Here is a 20,597-nt window from a genome sequence, read left to right as displayed (position 1 = left end):
TATGCAGAACTAAAAAACAACAAAAAATGGAGTTACTCGGTTTGGCATCTGAACGCCTCAATTGTAATGTAAATCGGGACATTGTTAGAAACGAGGATATAGGCTTAACTTTAAAAAAAACATTTCGTGATATTTTCCTCATTGAGGAAGGTCTATGTAACTTATTTTAAAGAAGGAAATATCGAGTCAGTCATTCAGCGGAAATGGGTTCAAATCCCGAGAATGTTCTAAGTTTTTAAAATGTTTCAGTATGAATTTCAATGCATACCAAGTATGACAAGCAACATGTTCTCCTCTCCAAAAAGAAAAATAATTTGGAATAAGGAGAATTTGAGAAGGTCTGTCCATGGAGGCAATGATTTACAAACTTATTTCCTGCAGTTGTCCTAGATTTGATATTTTCACCTACTTTCAAGTATTTTCTGATTCGTGCGTGGTCAGGGTTTTTATTTTCTTGAACATACAGTATATAAGGAAATAATGCATTGCATACACAGCAATATTGAGATTAATATATGGTGTTTATTGGACAACATGATTCGAACCCTAGAGATTTATCTTAAAAGAGAACTGTTTCGTTAGTCATCTACTCTACAATCTTACCTGCATAAGCACCTGGCTCAATGGTAACAACTGCTGGTAGTGCTTAGAAAACTTTCGTGTAAGTTGGGTTGCATCTGTCAAGGCGTTTTCACAACTGCAAATATGCTGAACACGACGGAATGTAATTGGAGCACTCGATGGGGGACATACTTATGCTGGTGGCTGTACAAAAGTGTTCAACGCAATATCTCGAATTGGAGGGTGTTGAATGTACAAAACTGAACTCCCGTTGTTATAGTTCACGTAGGACTGTGGTAGACGAAACGGATTTAGCTGGGTCGTAGATGGTCAGCTCGTCAGCTTCAGTGGCCGTTAATTTTGGGCTTTTAGACTTAATTTCAATACCTCTAAGTGAATACCGATTATTCTTTCCCTTCAAAAGCTGAGATCAGAATTACGGGTATCAAAACCATGCGTGCTAGACATTCAATTATAACGGAACAAGTCGTATGTAAAATTACCTCTATTAATTCAGATTTCTCGATACTTCTCTCATTTCTGAATTCCTCATCCTGGTCATCAAGTTTCATAGTATCAACTTTCTGAAGAATTCTAGAAACATTGTCACTGCATTTTATTTCCCTTTTATTAAGTTCTGAATTTCTGTTATTAAGGTCCAAAGGGAGAGTTTTAGCTTTTACACTGTAGACGCCGAACGCATGAGTTGGATAAGCGTTGTTGTCTCGGTGTTGTGATCGGTGTATATCCCCTTGCAGCCACATGTACGATTGTTTCCTGTAAATAGAAAGCAAACTTTTAGGAAATTAAATATAGTTTCATGGCAAGAGGGTACAGGTGACTCAATCGATAGAAGCATTAAAACATTGCCTATAAAAAAAATTATGTTACTGGGATTTATTATTGGGGTAAATTTTTATATATACACACACAGGGCCGTCGCGTGGGTTGTAAGCGCCCGGGGCGAGAATTCCCAGCCCCCACACTGTGTTATCAAAAATAACCAGAGTTTATACTGTACTCCTAAATTTAATAATAGCATAGCATATACAAATATTAAAGCCCAATGTGTAAGTGATAGCAAAAACTGTAGTTTTCTGACTTCCCCTAAAATCCATCAAAATAACCTTTTCTTCCCTTGCGATTAACCCAAATTTTTCAGTAAAGTTATCATAGCGTTTGATAACAAAAGTAACTTTTCCAAGCCAACAGCCAGCCTGATTTATTAGGGAGGACAGAAATGAAGACTGAGGGGCAATAACAAAGACATTAAAGAACACCATAAAATTGTATATTTATTTATTATTTACAGAATCTGTATTTTATTTTTGAATTATCGAAACCGTAATTTTTTGTTTGATTTTTGCGTGATTAATAAAAACTCTTTGCGAGGTACATTGTCTCATATTGTTAACATTCATGTATTTATATTTAAACATTACAACAAACCTATATTACAACAATTTTAGATTATATCAATCCTAAATCTATGTTATAAAATTGAAAGTGACTATGTTTGTGACTCTTAATCTCTCGAAACTCCCGACATCTCGATCAAATTTTCAACGTAAATGAGGTTCTGGCCTGGGAGTGTTTTTAGCTATTTACTTTGACGGTACAACTTAGGGTGGGGGAGAAGGGGAATAGAGAAAAAATAAATAAAACTTAATAACTCTTGAACAACCTGACCGATCTTGATCAAATTTTCATTGTAGATGAGGTTCGGGACGAGGATGATTTTTATTATTTCACTTTGACGGAGCAACGTAGGGGAGGGAGTGGAGAGGAAGATATACAAAAATCAATAAATATAAAAATAAAAGTGACTATGTTCGTGAATTAATTACTTTTTAACCAAGCGATCGATCTCAATCAAATTTTCAACATATATGAACTTCAAACCTGGAAAGTTTTTCGTCATTTCATTTTGATAGTATATCTTAGGGGAGGGGGAGGAGAGGAGGGGAAACATATGAAAATGAATAAAACTTAATGACTCTTGAACCACCCGACCGATCTCGATCAAACTTTCCACATAGATAAGGTTTGGGCCTGGGATGTTTGTTCATTTCACTTCTACAATGCAACGAAGGGGAGGGGGAGATATATGTCAAAAAATTAAAAATAAAAGAGACTGTTTTTGTTACTTCATTACGCTTAAACCATCCGACCTACCTTAACCAAATTTTCAACATATTTATAGATGAGGCTCTGACATGATGTGTTTTTTATCATATCACTTTAACTATAGAACTTAGGGGAGGGGGAGGGGAGAAATCTATAAAAGTAAATATAACTTAATAACTCTTGAGCCACCAGACCTATCATTATCAAATTTTCAACATAGATAAGGTTCGGGCCTGGGATGTTTACGTAATTTCAGTTTTACGGTGCAACCTAGGGGAGGGGGAGGGCGAGATATATGTAAAAGGAATAAAACTAAAAGTGATCGTTTTGTGATTTCATCACACTTTAACCACAGGATCGATCTTAATCAAATTTTCAATATGGATTAAATTCGGACCTGGGGTAGTTTTTTTCATATCACTTTGACGGTAGACCTTAGGGGCGGTGGAAGGAAGGGGAAAGATATATAAAAATAAATAAAACTTAATAACTCTTGAACCATAAAACCGATCTCGATCAAATTTTCAACATAGTTGTTCGGGTTTGGGATAATTTTTATCATTTAACTTTGACGGTGCAACGTAGGGGAGGGGGAATGGTGGTGGATATATATATATATATATGTGTGTGTGTGTGTGTAAAAAATAAAAATGAAAGTGACTGTCTATGTGACTTCAGTCTTGAACCACCTAACCGATCTCGATCAAATATTAAACATAGCTGAGGTTCGGGCCTGGGATTGTATTTATCTACTCACTTTGACGATAGAACTTAGGGGAGGAGGTAGGAGGGGGAGATACAAACATAAGTAAAACTTAATAACTCTTCAACCACCAAGTTCTCGATCAAATTTTCAATCTATATGAAGTACGAACATGAGATTATTTTTGTCATATCACTTTGACGATTTCACTGAAAGGAGCGGAAAGACATTTACAAATGATCGAAAATGACCGATATTAGTGTCGAATCTGTAGTTTTTGAGATCGCTGAGATGAACAGTGACACTTCTGATGCAATTTAAATCCAAATTCAGACCCACAAAAATTGTGGGAGGCGAGGGATAAAATCAAAATTAGGGATGGGCACGAGTCGCCTTAAAACTCGACTTGACTCGTTCCGAGTAGAGTCAAAGTTAATTTTCTCGAGTCGAGTTCCGAGTCGAGTCACTGTTTTTGAGGTCGATTTTCGAGTCGAGTCGAGTTTGATAAATGGCTCGCTCGTTTAGCTCGTTTTAACTCGTTGTGAAATCATGGCATGATTAGACTAGAAAGCGAAAGCCATCAGTGTTGCTCATGAAAGGGGACACTGCTCGCATCTCGTCTTGTCTCGATAACGAGACAACAACAGATTTTTATAATGAGGCAGCCTCAAATGTCGTGAGCACAATGACAATACAGTGTGTCCCAAAAGTAGGTATATAGTCCAGTACTGATCGGCTCATCGCATTTTATGTCATTTTTTTTATTTCCCACACAGGTATTAACTTAGTTTCTTGATTCTTTGTTCCTAATGTCTTTTCACATATACCTGAAGCTTTGAGCAGACCGAAGTAAATAAATGTATTATCTTAAGAAATTAAAACGTCATACTTGATAGACACTGGTCTGTATACCTACTTTTGGGCCACTCTGACTGTAATTCTTACCATCAAGACTGAGACTTGCACGGTCGAATTTTTGAGCCCAAACAGAAGCCCAACCCGACTAGTGATATCAACTGGCTTGATCCAGTTCAACTGAGTGAACAGCTCGAGCCGGCTCGGTTGAATGAGCCATCGACTCGAGCCGGCTCGGTTTGGGTGAGCAACCACTTCTGTTCTGTTCGGCTCAGGTGAGCCATCGGCTCGAGCTGGCAAGATTGGAATGAGCCATCGGCTCGAGCCGGCTCGCTTGAGGTGAAGCATCGGCTCGGAAGGCGTGACATGTGAGCGGTCATTCTGATCTCAGCTCTGTGGTGAACAAGCCGTGAGCCGATCCATTTAAACCAATTGCGTCATTAGAGTCGGCATAGGTCATGCAACACGATCAAACGGATCGAATTTTGTTCGCTAGAGGTCAGATATCGGTTTTACGAAATTACTGTACATTCGGCTCAGGGGGTTTCTTGTATCTGGATTCTCATTTAAATAAATCCTTGGTTTGACTGTAAAGAAGACTATCACGAAATATATTCTTGTGCCGTCAGGTGTAAATTTCCAACTCGATAAATTTCTTGTATAACTATCTTGAAAAATAAACGGATTGAACCAGTGTTTAGTAGTTTTCATTGGTTCCGGTAGGTGGGGCGATTGGTCCCTTGACGCTCCTTTGGATATGACCCTGGTACTCTAAATCGCCTCCTTAACTTTAAAAGCCTTCTATACATACAGAAAATCGACTAAAAGAATAGTAAATTTGGTCCTACTGCTTGTTAAAATTGAGGCAAGCAAACTCGCGGAGAATAGCCCCGGGACCGCACATATAGAAGGCAAGTATATTCGCCATTTGGCAGCGAAGAGGCAGCATTACTTGACTGTGAATTATGTAAGTAACAAGTATCAACTTGTGTAATTTGATTGTTTGTATGTATGTATGCGTCATATACTGTATATAAGGAACAGTTGACAAAGTAACGCGTTACATTTTAAAAGTAACTTAACCAACAGATTGAACTCTAGACAATATATTTCATGTTACTGTCAAATTGTATTTTGATATCAATGAAATATTTTATCATTTTGTTTTTAATGTGCCCATATTATTCAAAATTACACATTTTCTAGTCAATTACATTTATGATCATACATGTATGTTCACGCTTACGATGTGAAGCCTAAGATAACCTCAGTGCGTCATTGTTTTCCAAATTGATACTGATTAAACGCTTTTACTAATAAATCCAACAGACCAGCAGAGTTCAGTAAGAGTAAAGAAAATACGGGTTAATTGTCATTTGTATATATTTTCTCCAATAAAAATGTTAACGAATCAAGGCACTATCTAAGGATTTAAAGACTAAAATCATAAAACAATTATTTTGCCTGTTGTGCTGTGTACGGCTCACTTGTCGGTCCGGCTAGATAGTGAGCCGAGCCGCTCAAGTCATTGACAACCCTACAGGACTTTTCAGATGATAAGCGGCATGGCCTTGAGTTGGCTTCACGCGGCGTCCAATTGGCTTTGAGCGGTGTTGACAATTCGCGACAAGCAGTCCGCACGCTGACTTCTCGCGCTACTGCGAATCTTGACAATACCAGAGGCGCTTATTAGAAATATTGTATTAGCACATCAACTGCTCACTTTACGAAGTAGAGAAAAGAATTACGAACACATACGTGAAAACTACATCTTTTTATGTCAACTGGTTGTTATGATACACGCTTTTAAAGGTTTCCATATAAAACAATTAGTAAAACGAGCGATGAGTCCCGCGTCTAATTTCCAGTGGATTTTTCTTCAATTTGGAAATAGAACTCAACTTTTATTACAGAATAATCATGGGTGTAACCAGCAGGTTGTTCTAGGGGTACATTACTTACAATGGGAGGGAAACTTTTCACATATTAAAAGCAGAACAAATTACCTCTTTCACAACATGAAAGCATTTTAATTCACCATACATACATACATACAATACACATATTATATTTTCACAATGCTACCTTATCAAGAGACGGATCTTGACAGTACTGAAGTTAAAACCCGGATTGTAAAAGATGAATCAATAAGCTATTCATAAGAAAACAAATGCTGTTTTTGGCAATCTGTTTATCTGACTTTGTGTTTATGTGGGTTAAAATAGTAAAGGAAAAAAAAAACTTGAAAAAAAAATACCAACTCAGATAGGCCCTATTATTATGCAATAATATAGAGACTTCACACAGAAAGGGAAATGAGAATGTAAAGCATATGATTAATTTTAGCTGTTTTAATTAGGTACAAAAACCGTACTGATGATGTTTTCTTTTTTAATTTTCATGTTTTATCATAAACGTCCCTCATTTACATTAACTATTAAATAAGTTTATTAAACATATACCAAACAAACCTCATTTCGGGGTTGGAAATAATTTGGAAAGACAGGGCCCCCTTTTCCCCGGTGGCTACACCCTTGAGAGTAGTAAGCGAGCGAGAACAAAGTACGGGAAGTTCGTAGTATTGGTTTGAAGTTCACTTCCAGATAGATTCTTCCTTATTCGACAGAAAGAAAAGCAGTATGTTTTGTTTATTTTTTCTTTCACGTTTCACTACGTTACATATATGCGACCACTTATTCCCTCTTTTCCCCTCAAGCAGGGATTCAAAAGCACCAAGCGTCTGAATGGTGTCGTAAATTATCGTAACCCAAAACAAACTCGATCATATGGACTTGCTTTCAGACGGATTGTTTTCGTGAGACCTAGACCAAGCCCCAAGAGTGTTATTTGTTATAAAAACTGATAAGGAACAAAGAAGCTATTCGTGTAGGAACGCAATTTCTCTTCTAGCATAAACAGAATTCATCAGTATCTGGGTTGCTTTCTTTCCTGGTAGTTCGTTTGTTCTCCGAAAACTAAAATATACAATGTCTTTTAGTAAACCGAGTGCAAGTGCGGGATTTTCTAAAAAAGAAGTGCTTCGAAGTCAAGCTCGGAGAATTATTTTTTGTATTTACAATTTTTTTAAGAAATACTCATCAGAAGAAGAAAGAAAGAAACTTAACTTTAAAAAGTGTCAAAGCCTAACAGCACAAGCTTGCGGGATAAATCGAGCCACAGTGTCACGAATCTGCGTGGAGGCAAGAAAGATGCCTCCCAGTAATATTCCAGTTTTTCTATCTCCTAGAAAACACAAAGGACCTCCCAAAAGGCTCACAAACCTTAATGACTTTGACAAGGACGTAGTACGCAGGACTGTTTTTGACTTTTATGACCAAGGCGAATTTCCGACTTTGCAAAAAATCACAAATGCTTTGAAAAGTAAGATTTCCTTTACAGGTTCCAAGTCATCCACTTACAGAATACTCCGGGCTTTAGGTTTCAGGTATAAGAAAACAACCGATGGACGTAAGTTTTTAATGGAGAGGAATGATATTGTGGCGGCAAGACTAAAATTTCTTCGGAAGATGCATGAAATTCGGACTTCTGGCGACACAAGACCAATATTTTACTTGGACGAGACTTGGGTAAATCAAAATCATTCGCATAAGTCAGTTTGGCAAGATTCCACAAAAAACGGTGGATTAAAGGTGCCTCCGGGAAAAGGAAGCAGACTTATTGTCTGTCATGTGGGATCTGCAAAAACTGGATTTATACCTGAAAGTAAGTGGATATTTCGGTCTAAATCAACTTCCGACTATCACGAAGAAATGACAAGTGCTACATTTAAGGATTGGTTTTTGAACCGATTTCTAAATTATTTAGAGGAGGGTAGCATTATAATAATGGATAATGCCCCATATCATTCAGTCGTCACAAATAAAATTCCAAATTCATCAACTAGAAAAGATGCCATTGTTGAATGGCTACACCAAAAAGGTGTTGAATTTTCGGCAACAGAAACTAAGGTTGAGCTATTGCAGCGCGTAATGCCGTTCAAAAACCAATCTAAAATGTACGAACTAGACCAACTGGCAAACGAAAACGGACACGAAATAGTAAGGTTACCACCCTATCATTGTCACTACAACCCAATCGAGCTTATATGGGCTCAAGTAAAGAGAGGAGTTGCAACAAGAAATAAGACATTCAAGTTGACAGACGTTGAAAGACTGATAAACGAAGAAATTGATAGCGTAACGCAAAACGACTGGCAATCTTGTGTACAACACACGGACAAATTACAAGAAGATGACTTCATGAAAGAAATAGGACGTGACGAAATTTTGGAACCCATAATAGTAAATTTACAAGACTCAGATTCAGACAATGACGAAATATTAACTGACATAGACGATAGTGAAAGTAGTGGGGAAGACGAGCCTTTAGCAGTTCCACTGGAGTAGATAACAGGTAAGTAATTTAGTTGCTATATATACTTTTAGGATGCACAGTTAAAATTCCAGATATTGCTGGAATAATATTGTTACATTGTGAATAATGTTGCAAATTTATGTGTCATAATCTCAGCTTGAGGAAGAGCGAGAAGGGAAAGGGGAGTCCGCAATCCGGCAACACCGCGCGAAATATCGCGCAGCATTGGCTACTGCCCGTGATGCTTTACATCTGAAATACACAATAAACCCGGGACGATCAGTTTTGAACATGTTTGGCTGGCACCTTATAACTTATAACAATTTTCGGCTCCAGCCCGAATAGTTGCTCCTTCAGAACTCAAACCCAGAACCTCGTGAACGATGTCCTTCCTTGCCTCCTAGATTTCTCGACGACCGAAACCAGCAGTTAACCAGTAAACAAATAATATCTTTATTTAGTATTTAGATATGTTTATACATGTTCTAATAGTATTATTATTATTTGTATCATCGATAGTAATGACATTATGTAGAGAAAAAAAATTGAAAAATCGTTCCGTAGCGTGTAGGTGAAAAAGAGAGAAACAAATATTCCCTTCGTAACCAAGAAAACAAACGATTGTTCACCCACAGAGTTGATATATCAAATTCATCTGGGCGCGTTCTCTGCACAGTCAGAGGTATCCTAAAAGTACTCCGACATGTTTATGACAAGTCAAGCCACTTTTTTATTTTTCTTTGTCTTTGAATAGTTGGTATTGTGGGCATCTTCAATGGTACGAGTTCGTTTAGGAGCGAACGGTGGACATGTTTAATAAACTAACATCCCCAAAGACCATTGACCTTGCCTTCGACTGGATCGTTCCCGCCCTTCATTGAGAGAAAATTACCTTCCACCGCTTCCGCCGACTGATTCAAACAGAATCATAAATAAATGACTGTATATGAGGTCAAGACAAACGAAAAAAGAAATACGTAGTATTCTGCTGTTTGGCGGAGCAAGTGGCCTGAAAATTCCCCTCAGAACGATTAATTTTCTTGTTACTCTTAAAAATATCTTATTTGCTTGCATGCTTTATTAACAATAGCGTACCCACGATTGTTTTGCGTAAGTGGTGTAAACACCTCCTCTGTAATTATCATATTATATAATGATTCATATTGATTTCTGAGGGATGAGATAAGGTGGCTCTGTGGTAAAGTATTCACCTCTGGTGCGAAAGGAGCCTGGTTCGAGCCCAGACCATGTGAATTTTTGACGGGCAACACGGTGTCCATGGATTTACTCAGAGTGCTCCTACACTCTCATCCCAGTACTCTTCATGATAATTCACTTTCTTCATTCAGTCATTCCTTTTAGTCCAAAGTTCATAATTATGATATAAAAAGCTAGAAAATTGTTATTTATTTATTTCCTACTTTAAGAACTCTGAATTCATGGCTTCGTCAGACAATAAAAAATGTTGATAGTAACAACACTTTTCATATGTTCGTATCCTTGATCTATTCCACTATGCTATAGGATATTTGCTTGCGTAACAATAATTTTGTCAACATTTTAAAATTGGAAATTTGTCATTTTTTAAAACAGAAATTGTAAGTTTATTATACCTACGTCGGGTGTATCGAGTTCTGATATTTTATTAACCTAATATTTTGTATATAAATATGGCATCGATTTAATACGGAAGGAGGTTAGAGAAATTCATTTCGCATTAGGGCTAATTTAAAAAGACGTCGTTTTCATCTTTATTTTAATACGTAGTAGATATATGATTGAATTTACGTTTTATTTACAATAATTTCGAAAGTAATTTGCAGCATAATCCGCTTTCACTTTTGCAATTATTCCCTATTTCGCTTTGCGTGATAGACTCTGTGCCCTAACTATATTATCTGAAGTCTAGAGAGAAATTACATTCCTTACACTCAACAGAATAGAATGAATTAAAAACAACCGTTTAGCCAGCTGTAAAAATTCCATCCCACATCTACTTGCATCTGAGGAAAGACAACTTGAGCGGAATTTTAGCCACTACTAAGTCTCCTAGATTTGACGACATGACAAACGTTATGTAATAAGTTAATATTCAACAAGAACTGACTTCGAAAACTCCTTGACTCGGCGTGGGAGTCCGTGGAAGGATTGGAACAACTTGAATTCCCGCACTTCAAATAATATGCTTGGAGCCTTCACCAATATTCCTGTTGACTAAGTAAAACTGTTGAAAGTTATATTAAACTAATGTATCCTCGTCGCCAAAGGTGCCTTTACATCGCCGTGACGGGTATGTGATTGCGCAGTGCTCCAACAAACAGATGGTTGCATAAGAAATTGTGATTAACTTTGAAGAGATTTTATTTTGACTAGGGAAATAACGTAGGTATAGGGAGTAAAGGCATAGATTTGAAGCATCAGCGCACTGTCATCTATGAAGATTCGTATTCTCAGTTTTTCAATTTATTGTCTTATATGTTATGGCAATAACTGCTAACAACTGCTACTCAGGTAGAAAAAATAAAATTTATTTTTAAAAAAGTGAACAGAAAATCCAAGGACACAAATACTCTACAAAATAACTTTGACGTAGTTAAGCTCTTAAATTTTATCAAAATAAAAATAATATTTACAAAAAGTAAAATCATATAAATATTTTGAAAATTATACATTTTATCATCTTGGAAACTACAGCTCAATGGACACACACATGGACGCTTCTCTCTCAAAAGTTTCACTGGACCTTAATATTCAGAGACATGAGAGAACTTAAGAAACCGTTATTTCCATTGTAAGTTTTTTACCTTTGCTTTATTAATTTGTCTTTTTGAGAATTGTATCTCAATTGGTGGTCTCCTAAGGCTTACCTTAAATCTGCATTTAAATTGCTTTAAAACTTTAAAGTATCTATTAATCATGCAAACTAATTTAAAGTGCACTTTACATTTTCTCTTGTTTAGCAAATTCTCATTTACTACCAGAAGTCTGTTGCTTGTTATATCAAAATACTTGTAATAAATAATAAACAATGAATATCATCTTTCTTTCCCAATCTCAAATAAGGTAAAGGATACCAACACTATTACTACCGTAAGATATGCTTTCACTTAATAGTATTACAAATATAATTACGATTTAGCATCTGATTAAAAGAAGCATATCACACTACGACATGTTCGCAGGACACTTTTCTAAGTCTTAAAAGTGTGCGTGAATTATTTCATTTGCTTCACTATCTTTATTTGAGAATGGAAACCGATTACGCTCAACGGGAATATGTTTCGCTGTCGTCAAGCAAGGGCCGTAATAAATGCAAACAAGGTTCTTAATATTAAATAAAACACAGAAGTATTTATTCCGTGTATAGCTCAATGTAATACAGTAACTAAGCAACATGATAATCACTAACGCCCGCAGGATTTTTTCCAACGGGGGGGAGGGCAAGACTGATATAGAGTTTTTCGATTTATTGCACTATATGTATTAAAAGTCATAACATTTATCACTGATAGTGTATACCGTCTTACTTTTTAAAATCGCCACTCCAGTCTATCAGTCAGAACATTCATCTCCAGACATGATGTAGAGAGAAGGAAAGAGAGATGAAAAGTGACATTACTAATTTTACTGCGCCCTGGACCATCGATTTACTGATACTCGACCCTGTCCTACGCTTTTCAGCTGCTGCGTTATATATACATGGTTCCATGTCTGAAGGGACCGACAAAAGGGCGAGAAGAGAAAGGCCCGATTCAAAACGGCCCACGGAAAAAAGGACCCGCGTCAAAAGAGCAAGGTCAAAGTGGCCCCGCGACAAAAGTGCCGAGTCGAAACTGCCCGGCGTCAAAAGGGCCCGGGTCAAAGGATCGTCGCGGGAAGAGAGCCCGAGTCTAAAGGGACCTAAGTCAGAAAACTTGAGCAAAGAGTACCCCGCCTCAAAAGGGCACGGGTCAAAAGGTCCTCGCGAGTAAAGAGGCCGAGTCAAATTGGCCATATGTCAAAAAAGCCCGGGTCAAAAAGGACCCCGAATCCAAAGTGCACGGGTCAAAACGGCCCCACGTTAAATTACCCCAGTCAAAAGTGCACCGAGACAAAAGGTCCCGCGTTAAAAGACCCAAGTCAAAAGAGCCGCCCGTCAAAAGGGCACAGTAAATACAATTCCACGGCTAAAATCCTGAGATTTGAAGTGGAAATCAGGAGAGAGAGAGGTATGACTAGTGGCGTAACTAATTTTACTCTACCCTGATCGTTGATCATCTATTTACTCATACCTGCCCCCTGCACCCCGCATTTCAGCTGAATATATATATATATATATATATATATATATATATATAGATATAGATATAGATATAGATAGATAGATAGATATAGATATATACATAAATATATATCTAGGTCAGAAGGGCACGGACAAACGGATAAGGACAGAAATGCCCGAGACAAGAAGGCCCTGGTTAAAAGGGGCCCGCAATAAAAGGGTCCGAGTAAAAATGGCCCCGCTGTCAAAAGGGCCCGAATCACATCGACGTCGCGACAAAAAGGCCCGAGTAAAAAGGGCATTATCTCAAGAATGCGCCAGTGAAAAGAGACCCCGCCTCAAAAGGACACGGGTCCAAAAGGTCCCGTGTGAAAAGAGCCAGAGTCGAAAGGGCACTGCGACAAAAGGCCCGAATCAAAAAGGCCCCTGTTAAAAGGGGACGAGTTAAAAGAGCCCCGAGCCAAAAGGGCCCGATAAATATAATTGCACGGCTAAAAATTCTGAGATCAGGATTGGAAATCAGGAGGAAGAAAGAGAGATGACCAGTGGTGTAACTAATTTTACTGCGCCCTGGATCATCGATTTACTCATACCTGCCCCCTGCCCTCCGCATTTCAGCTGAATATATATATATATATATATATATATATATATATATATATATATATATATATATATATATATATATGTGGATTACACAAAAGAGTCTAAGGAACACTCCCTACAGGACGTAAGTTTGGCCCTCCACTGTACAACACGTGTTGCTGTTGCCGGTCGTTTTTCGTTTTCAATGTGTTATGTGGACCTTCCTCTTCCGTCAGCACTAACCCGTTTACCATGGTGTGAAACTGGTGTAGTAAACTGGGCGATCTGACGGACGTCCAAAGAGGCATGATCGTTGGTTCCGTCTGGTTGGAGCTTCAGTGGACAGAGTGGCGAACATTGTGGGGGTATCGAAAGGCACTCTGTCCAATGTCACGAGGGCATACACAATTCAGGGGCAAAGGACGTCTCCAAAGCACAACAGCGGTCGAAAGACAATCCTGTCAGATAGGGACCGGAGGGCATTAAAACGGATTGTAACAGCTAAAAACAAGACCACTGCAACGAAAATTACGTCTGAACTCAATTCCGGCATACAGAACCCGGTTTCATGGAAAACAGTGCGACGGGAACTTCATAAAATGAAAATTCATGGCAGGGCTGCTATCACCAAACCCCTGGTCACAGCAGTAAATGCGAAGAGGCGTATCAGTGGTGCAAGAACCACAACGCGTGGACTCATGAGCAGTAGAAACACGTAATGTCGTCCGATGAATGGACCTACAAATTGTTTCAAACAACCGGTCGTTTTTACGTGCGGTGACCACCGTCGCAGGTCTAAGATACGGACTGCCTGCTCCACTGTAAAGCATGGTGGTGTTTCTGTTACAGTATGGGAAGTGATATCGTGGTCTTCTCTAGGTCCCATCATAGCCTTGCATGGAATGATGAGTGCTAAGGCTTATGAGGCCATTTTGGGGGACGAGGTTCCACTGTTGGCCCAAATATTGTCCCGTGGTGATGACATCTACCAAGATGATTTGGCAAACTTTCACCCTGCAAAAACTGTGAAATCATGGTTTTGAGGAGCATGACCAGAAGGTATCACACCTCCCCTGGGTCCCACAATCGCCAGATCTGAACATCACTGAGCCATTGTGGTCTGAGTTAGAAAGGCGTGTCCGGTCTCATTACCCTCCTCCAGCATCCCTTAAGGAACTGGAGCAGGTTTTGGAGGAACAATGATACAAATTTGCACACACCACGATTCAAAAGTTGTATACGTCCATTCCGCGTCAGATCCAAACTGTTTTGGGCGCAAAAGGAGGCCCCACACCATACTACGTATGATTTTCACACTTTTGCAGACGTTTTATAATTTTTGTCTAACACCTGTATGTATATATATATATATATATATATATATATATATATATATATATATATATATATATATATAGTTTTACTTTAGAAGGACACGGACAAAAGTGCGACGACAGAAATGCCCAAGTCAAAAGGGCACTGAGCAGCGTCCGAAGGGTCCGAGTACCCCGCGTCAGAAGGGTCCGAGTGAAAACGGCTTCGCGCAGAAGGACATGGGTCCAAACGACCCTTGTTAAAAGGGTCTGAGTCGAAAGGGCACCGCGACAAAAATAACCGAATCAAAAGGGCCCCACGTTAAAAAAGGCCGAGTCAAAAAACCGGCGTAAAAAGGGCACGGTAAATACAATTCAACGGCTAGAAAGTCTGAAATCAGGTACAAGAAAGAGATATGACCAGTGGTGTAACTAATTTTAGTGCGCTATGATCGTTGATCATCTATTTACTCATACCAGCCCCTGCCCCCATATTTCAACTGGTGAATATATATTCTGTCGGGAGGGCACGGGCAAGAGAGCGAGGACCGAAAGGCCCAACTCAAAAGAGACCCACGACAAAAGTGTCCGAGTCAGAGACAGCCCAGCGTCTAAAGGGCTCGTTTCAAAAGTGATCGGCGACCAAATTGCCCGAGTCAAAAGGGTCGAAATCAAAACGGCCCCGGGTCAAAAGAGCCCGGGTAAGAAGGGCTCTGCTACAAAAGAGCCCGCAGCAAAGGGTGCTGTGTCAAAAGGGCCCTGGTTAAAACGGTCGGAGTCAAAACGGCCCCGAGTCAATAGGGTTCGAGTCGAAAGTTCCCCGCGTAAAATAGTCTCAAGTGAAAAAGGTCCCGCGTCAAAAGGACCTGGTAAATACGGTTCCATGGCTAAAAAGCCTGAGATCAGAGAAGGAGTGGAAATCAGGCATGTACAAGTGGATATTGTCCCTTTGGTAAGTTGATGTGTTTGTGCAATAGAAGAAAAAATATCTGCAGTTATTAGTAGCAAATAGAAAATTTGAATGGTATTGTAAGTTTTGTTTGGTTGTTGATTGTTGTGCAACAATCGCTACTGCTTAGGTCATTCTCCATGAAAGTTTGCTTGCACTCCCGTCGTTCTGAATTTGTATTCTCGTGGCATAGCCCAATCAAACTTTATCTATTATTGATTTTTCCCTTAGTTCTAAAATTCCATTTCTACCCCTGGATCATAGGATACTATGAAAAATATTATGTAAAAAAGATTAAATTTTGCTGTGAGAACACACATGTGAAGCTGTATACAGGGTTAGTCAAAAGTATTGGGGAACTACAATAATAACGACGTGCGTGGACGGAGGCAAAATAAACGTTACAATTAGTATTATTGCATTGATTTGGAGTGGGGTCATCTTGGATTACACCATATTCCATATCACACAATATTTTATTAAATGTAAATGGTTATGATTTTAGACTTAACTTAGACTTGAATATTCCCACAAATGAGAATGTCAACTGGTTTTTGACACATCATCTGTTTGAGACAGAGAGTGCCCTGCCTCACTATGTTTAAAAGTAAATTATAAACAATCAGTCAAGCGGCTACAGCATCATCCCTATTTATAGTAGGACAATGGTTCATACCTCGTTTCTTCACAATGAAGCAGTCTTTCAAATGATACCATTTACATTTACCTATTGTGTCCTTGAAGTGAGAAATTTTGAGAGAAATCAGAATTTCTCTGATTTTTTAAAAAATTTTTAGCCCCTCTGAACCTCGTGTAAACGCGGACACCCGGAAATCAACTGAAAAATACTAAATGTGTGTACAAAATTTCAAGTTTCTATCTTGAATAGTAAAGCTACGAAAAATATTTAATTTATCAATAATCCCCACAATGCCCCAGACTATCGCAAAGACATTGATCTCAAGTAAAAATTTCCTGACACATCCCTGTTTATTCTAGAATCATGGTTCGCCGATCATTCTCTTCAGAATATAACTACCTTTCAAACGGTACCATTCATATGTCTCCACCATGTATCTAAGGCGGGTAAATCACGAAGAAGGAATTTTTCGTTAAAATATCCTTTTAAAATTTTTGCCCCTCTGGACCACCTGTTTTAACGCAGAGATCTAAAAAAATCTTATAAATACTATTCGGTGGAGTGAATATTTGTCAAAATTTTAATCTCCTAGGTGCAAAAGTAAGAACGCCAAAAAAATAATATATCCAAAGTACCCCAGATTCCCGCATAAAACAGGATCTCAGGTTGAAATTTCCTTGAGACATCCCTATTTATCCTAGGATCATGGGTCGTACACCATCCTCTTCAGAATAGAACTGCCTTTCAAACGATGCCATTCACATGTCTCCATCTTGTACTTAAGGTGTGAAAATCGCGGAAAAGGGATTTTTTGTTAAAAATACTATTTTACCTCTTTGCCCCTATGGACCCCCTGTATTAACGCGAAGATCTAAAAGGAATCTAATAAATACTGCTCAGCAGACCGAATGTTTGTGCAAAATTTCAATCTTCTAGGTGCAAAAGTAAGCCCGAGAAAAAATATAGGCCTAAGAAGAAAATGTTTCTTTACAGTTATGACGTCATCACCTTCTATGTCTCGACACAGAAAGGCGTGAAACCATACTTAACGTGTTGCACAATGATTTTAGACTTGGAAAACCAAAAACCCCAAAGTAAAAAAAACTTTATTGGTTCGTTTTTAATCGAATAATGAACATAGTACTTCAGTACTTAAAAATAGGTACTAGAACTCCAAAGGGTTAACAATCCACAAGAACAGTCACGTGTTAAAACCCTCATATCGAATTATGAGTGGATTTCAGGTGCTGTTCTCATCAAACAAAAGTCAAGCCTGATGTGTATAAACCCAGCTGACCAACACGTCTATTTTTCTGTGATTCCTTTTACTGATCACACCAAAATATTATGGTATGGTATGAAAATAGTATGGTATACTTTGACAGCAGATTACTCAATTTACTGTGATTTATATTTGACAGTTTGAAGACAAACGTTTTAACAAGCCACTACAAATATAAAAGTAACCAAGAAAGTTCTGTTGTTTTTTCACCTACAATCTACGAACATCAATATGTCACAATAAACATACCTGGAAGATCAAGAATAGTCCCCGTTAGCACCGACTACCTTCTGCCAACGTTCTGGAAGGCCATGGATTCCATGGCCGTAGAACTTGGCGGACCGTGAAGCGATGAAGGTGTCAAGTACATTTTGCACCTTCAGTACGATGCCACGAGCAGTCCACTAAACACTCGGAAGGACATTCTTCTGTTGCAGTTCTGGTTTCGGTTGTTTCGAAAACTCTTCATGGGATGCTAACTAATGATGACGGGGCCGTGGAGCTTCGTACAGGACCAACTTCTCATCACATTGAACACCCTGTCCACAAATGGCTCCTTCCTCAGACGAAACAGCAAAGAAACACAGGTGTCTGCTAGCGTTGCCGTCTGACCCGGAGTCAAATCTTGTGGGATCCATCGACCGAAGTTGTAGTGAATCAAAAGTTGATGGAGCTGCTGCCGAATGATCTCTTCGCTCACACTGAATTGTAGTCCCAGTTGCCTATATGTCTGGCCACTGTTCACCTCAATTTCTGCTTGAAGATCTTCATTTTGTATATGTGTTGGTCTTCCGGCACGTGGTGCGTCTTCGAGTGGTTCGTCACCGTCCTTAAACTTGTTACACCACCGCTACCGTGATTAAAGTTGTTAAACCACCGCTGAGTCACGACACTCTCACCAAAGATCTACCATAACTTCCTCCCCGCTGCAGCGGCCTTTGACCCCAGTTTGAACTTTTACAGCATACACGCCCTTACGACGCTCTGTGGATGTCTTTTCGCCTTATCTTAATTCAACTCACGATGTGAGGGGCAATTGAATTCATACCTCCACAAAAAGCTACAAAACTTTCTTGGTTACCATTACACCACCATAAAACAATGGTACTAAACTAATTAGTAAGTACATTATATTTTTTATATGCTGTAGCTAGTGTTTTAAAAAAATTATTAGATGGAAAATTTGGAGAAAAACGATTTTTAAGTTTTCAGTTAACATTTCATTCGCTCTTTTTATGCTACTTGGTGCAAAACAGGACAAGACAAATCTATTAATAAAATATTTATTTTTTCTAGTAGCAAATAATAAATAAATATTTGTCAGTAAGTCTTAAAAGATATTAAGTGTAATTTCAAAGAAAATCAGTCTTATGTATAAAAGTATAATTTTTTGCAGGACTGTGTTTCATTGGTCCTCACAGCGTGAGTTGACTGCAAATGAACACAACGCGAAAGCCAGTTGTTGGTGTGGGTATAAACAATATACTATCTGGTTGCTGCAGTTAAGTTACACCCTGAACTTGCGAAGGAAGGGTGAACATGGGATCTACACAGTGCATCATGAGGGCGTGTATGCTGTACAAGTTCAAACTGGTGTCAAACGCGCCGTAGCAAAGCGGATGATGTGCCAGGCCTTTGGCGAGGGTGTCTCACTACGTGGACAATGCAGGAGTGGTTTAACAAGTTTAAGGACGGTGACGAAACACTCAAAGAAGCACCACGTGCCGGAAGACCAACACATGTACAAAATGAAAATCCTGAGGCAGCAATTGAGGCGAACAATGGCCAGATATGTGAGGAACTGGGACTACAATTCAGTGTGAGTGGAGAAACCATTTGGCAACACCTCCATCAACTGGGGAAACACTACAACTTCGGTCGATGTATCTTGACATAATTTGACTCCGGGCCAGAAGACAACGCTTGCAGACACCTGTGTTTCTTTGCTGTTTCGTCTGAGGAAGGAGCCATTTCTGGATAGGGTGTTGACATGTGATAAGAAGTGGGTCTTGTACGAAGCTTCACGGCTCCGCCATAATTAGTCAGCATCCCGTGAACAGTTTTCAAAACAGCCGAAACCAGGACTGCAACAGAAGAAGGTCCTTCTGTGTGTTTGGTTGACTGCTGGTGGCATGGTGAATCGGGAAGTGATACCAGCTGGTCAGAGTATCAATAAAAGTGTGTACTGTCAGCAGTTTAACCGTGTGTATGAAAAATTCAAAACTGAATCGCAAAGGGGTCTTCCTATTATAGGGCATCGCTTAGCTTCACGTAGGTAGGATGACCCGAAACACCATTCTACGCCTTGGATGAGAAACACTATTGCATTCGCCATACTCGCCGGATATTGCTCCGTCCGATTATCACCTGTTCCATTTCTTGGACAATCACCTTAGGGGACGCCATTTCAAATCCCTAGTAGAGGTGCAACATGCACTTGATACTATCTTCGCTTCACGGTCCGCCAACTTCTACGGCGATCGAATCCATGGTCTTACAGAACGTTGGCAGAAAATCGTCGATGCTGGTGGGAACTATTTTCGTTCTTCCAGATACGTCCCTGGTTACATATCGATATTCGAAGATGGTGGGTGAGAAAGCGATATAACTTCTTTGGTCACCTTTATAGATAGGTTCTGTGTACAAGGGCTTTCATTAAAATAGTTATGCACAAAGGTATAATGTTAGGTCCGGAGAGTAGTTCTTGATTAAACATAATAAAAACTACCTGGAATATAATTTATGGAGAAAAGCAAAAATTAAATAAAAATAATAAAGAATGAATATAATAATAATAATAATAATAATAATAAGCTAAAAAGCAGTGCTTTTAGTTTTCCAAAAGGAAACCAAACTTTTCCGGTTTTTTCAGGCCTCAGAAACAATAACTGCAACACAATTCTTTTCTGTTTTGTTCATTGTAATTGGCCCCCCTTCAAAAACGACG

At 38.9% G+C, this 20,597-nt stretch overlaps 1 protein-coding gene across 6 annotated transcripts in view; it reads right to left on the bottom strand.

Annotated features, from left to right (window-relative positions):
* Positions 1–20,597, bottom strand: part of Cdc14 (cell division cycle protein 14) — a 1,408,510-nt gene that overhangs the window by 497,655 nt on the left and 890,258 nt on the right. For all 6 annotated transcript variants that reach the window (XM_081762627.1, XM_081762626.1, XM_081762628.1 and 3 more), the window contains one exon: positions 1,065–1,338. In XM_081762627.1, coding sequence (XP_081618753.1) covers positions 1,065–1,338 — 274 coding nt within the window. The remainder of the gene's footprint in view (positions 1–1,064; positions 1,339–20,597) is intronic.

Source organism: Thermobia domestica, chromosome 6, assembly GCF_964235325.1.
Source record: "Thermobia domestica chromosome 6, izTheDome1.hap1.1, whole genome shotgun sequence".
NCBI lineage: Eukaryota > Metazoa > Arthropoda > Insecta > Zygentoma > Lepismatidae > Thermobia > Thermobia domestica.
This window is presented reverse-complemented; position numbering and strand designations above follow the sequence as displayed.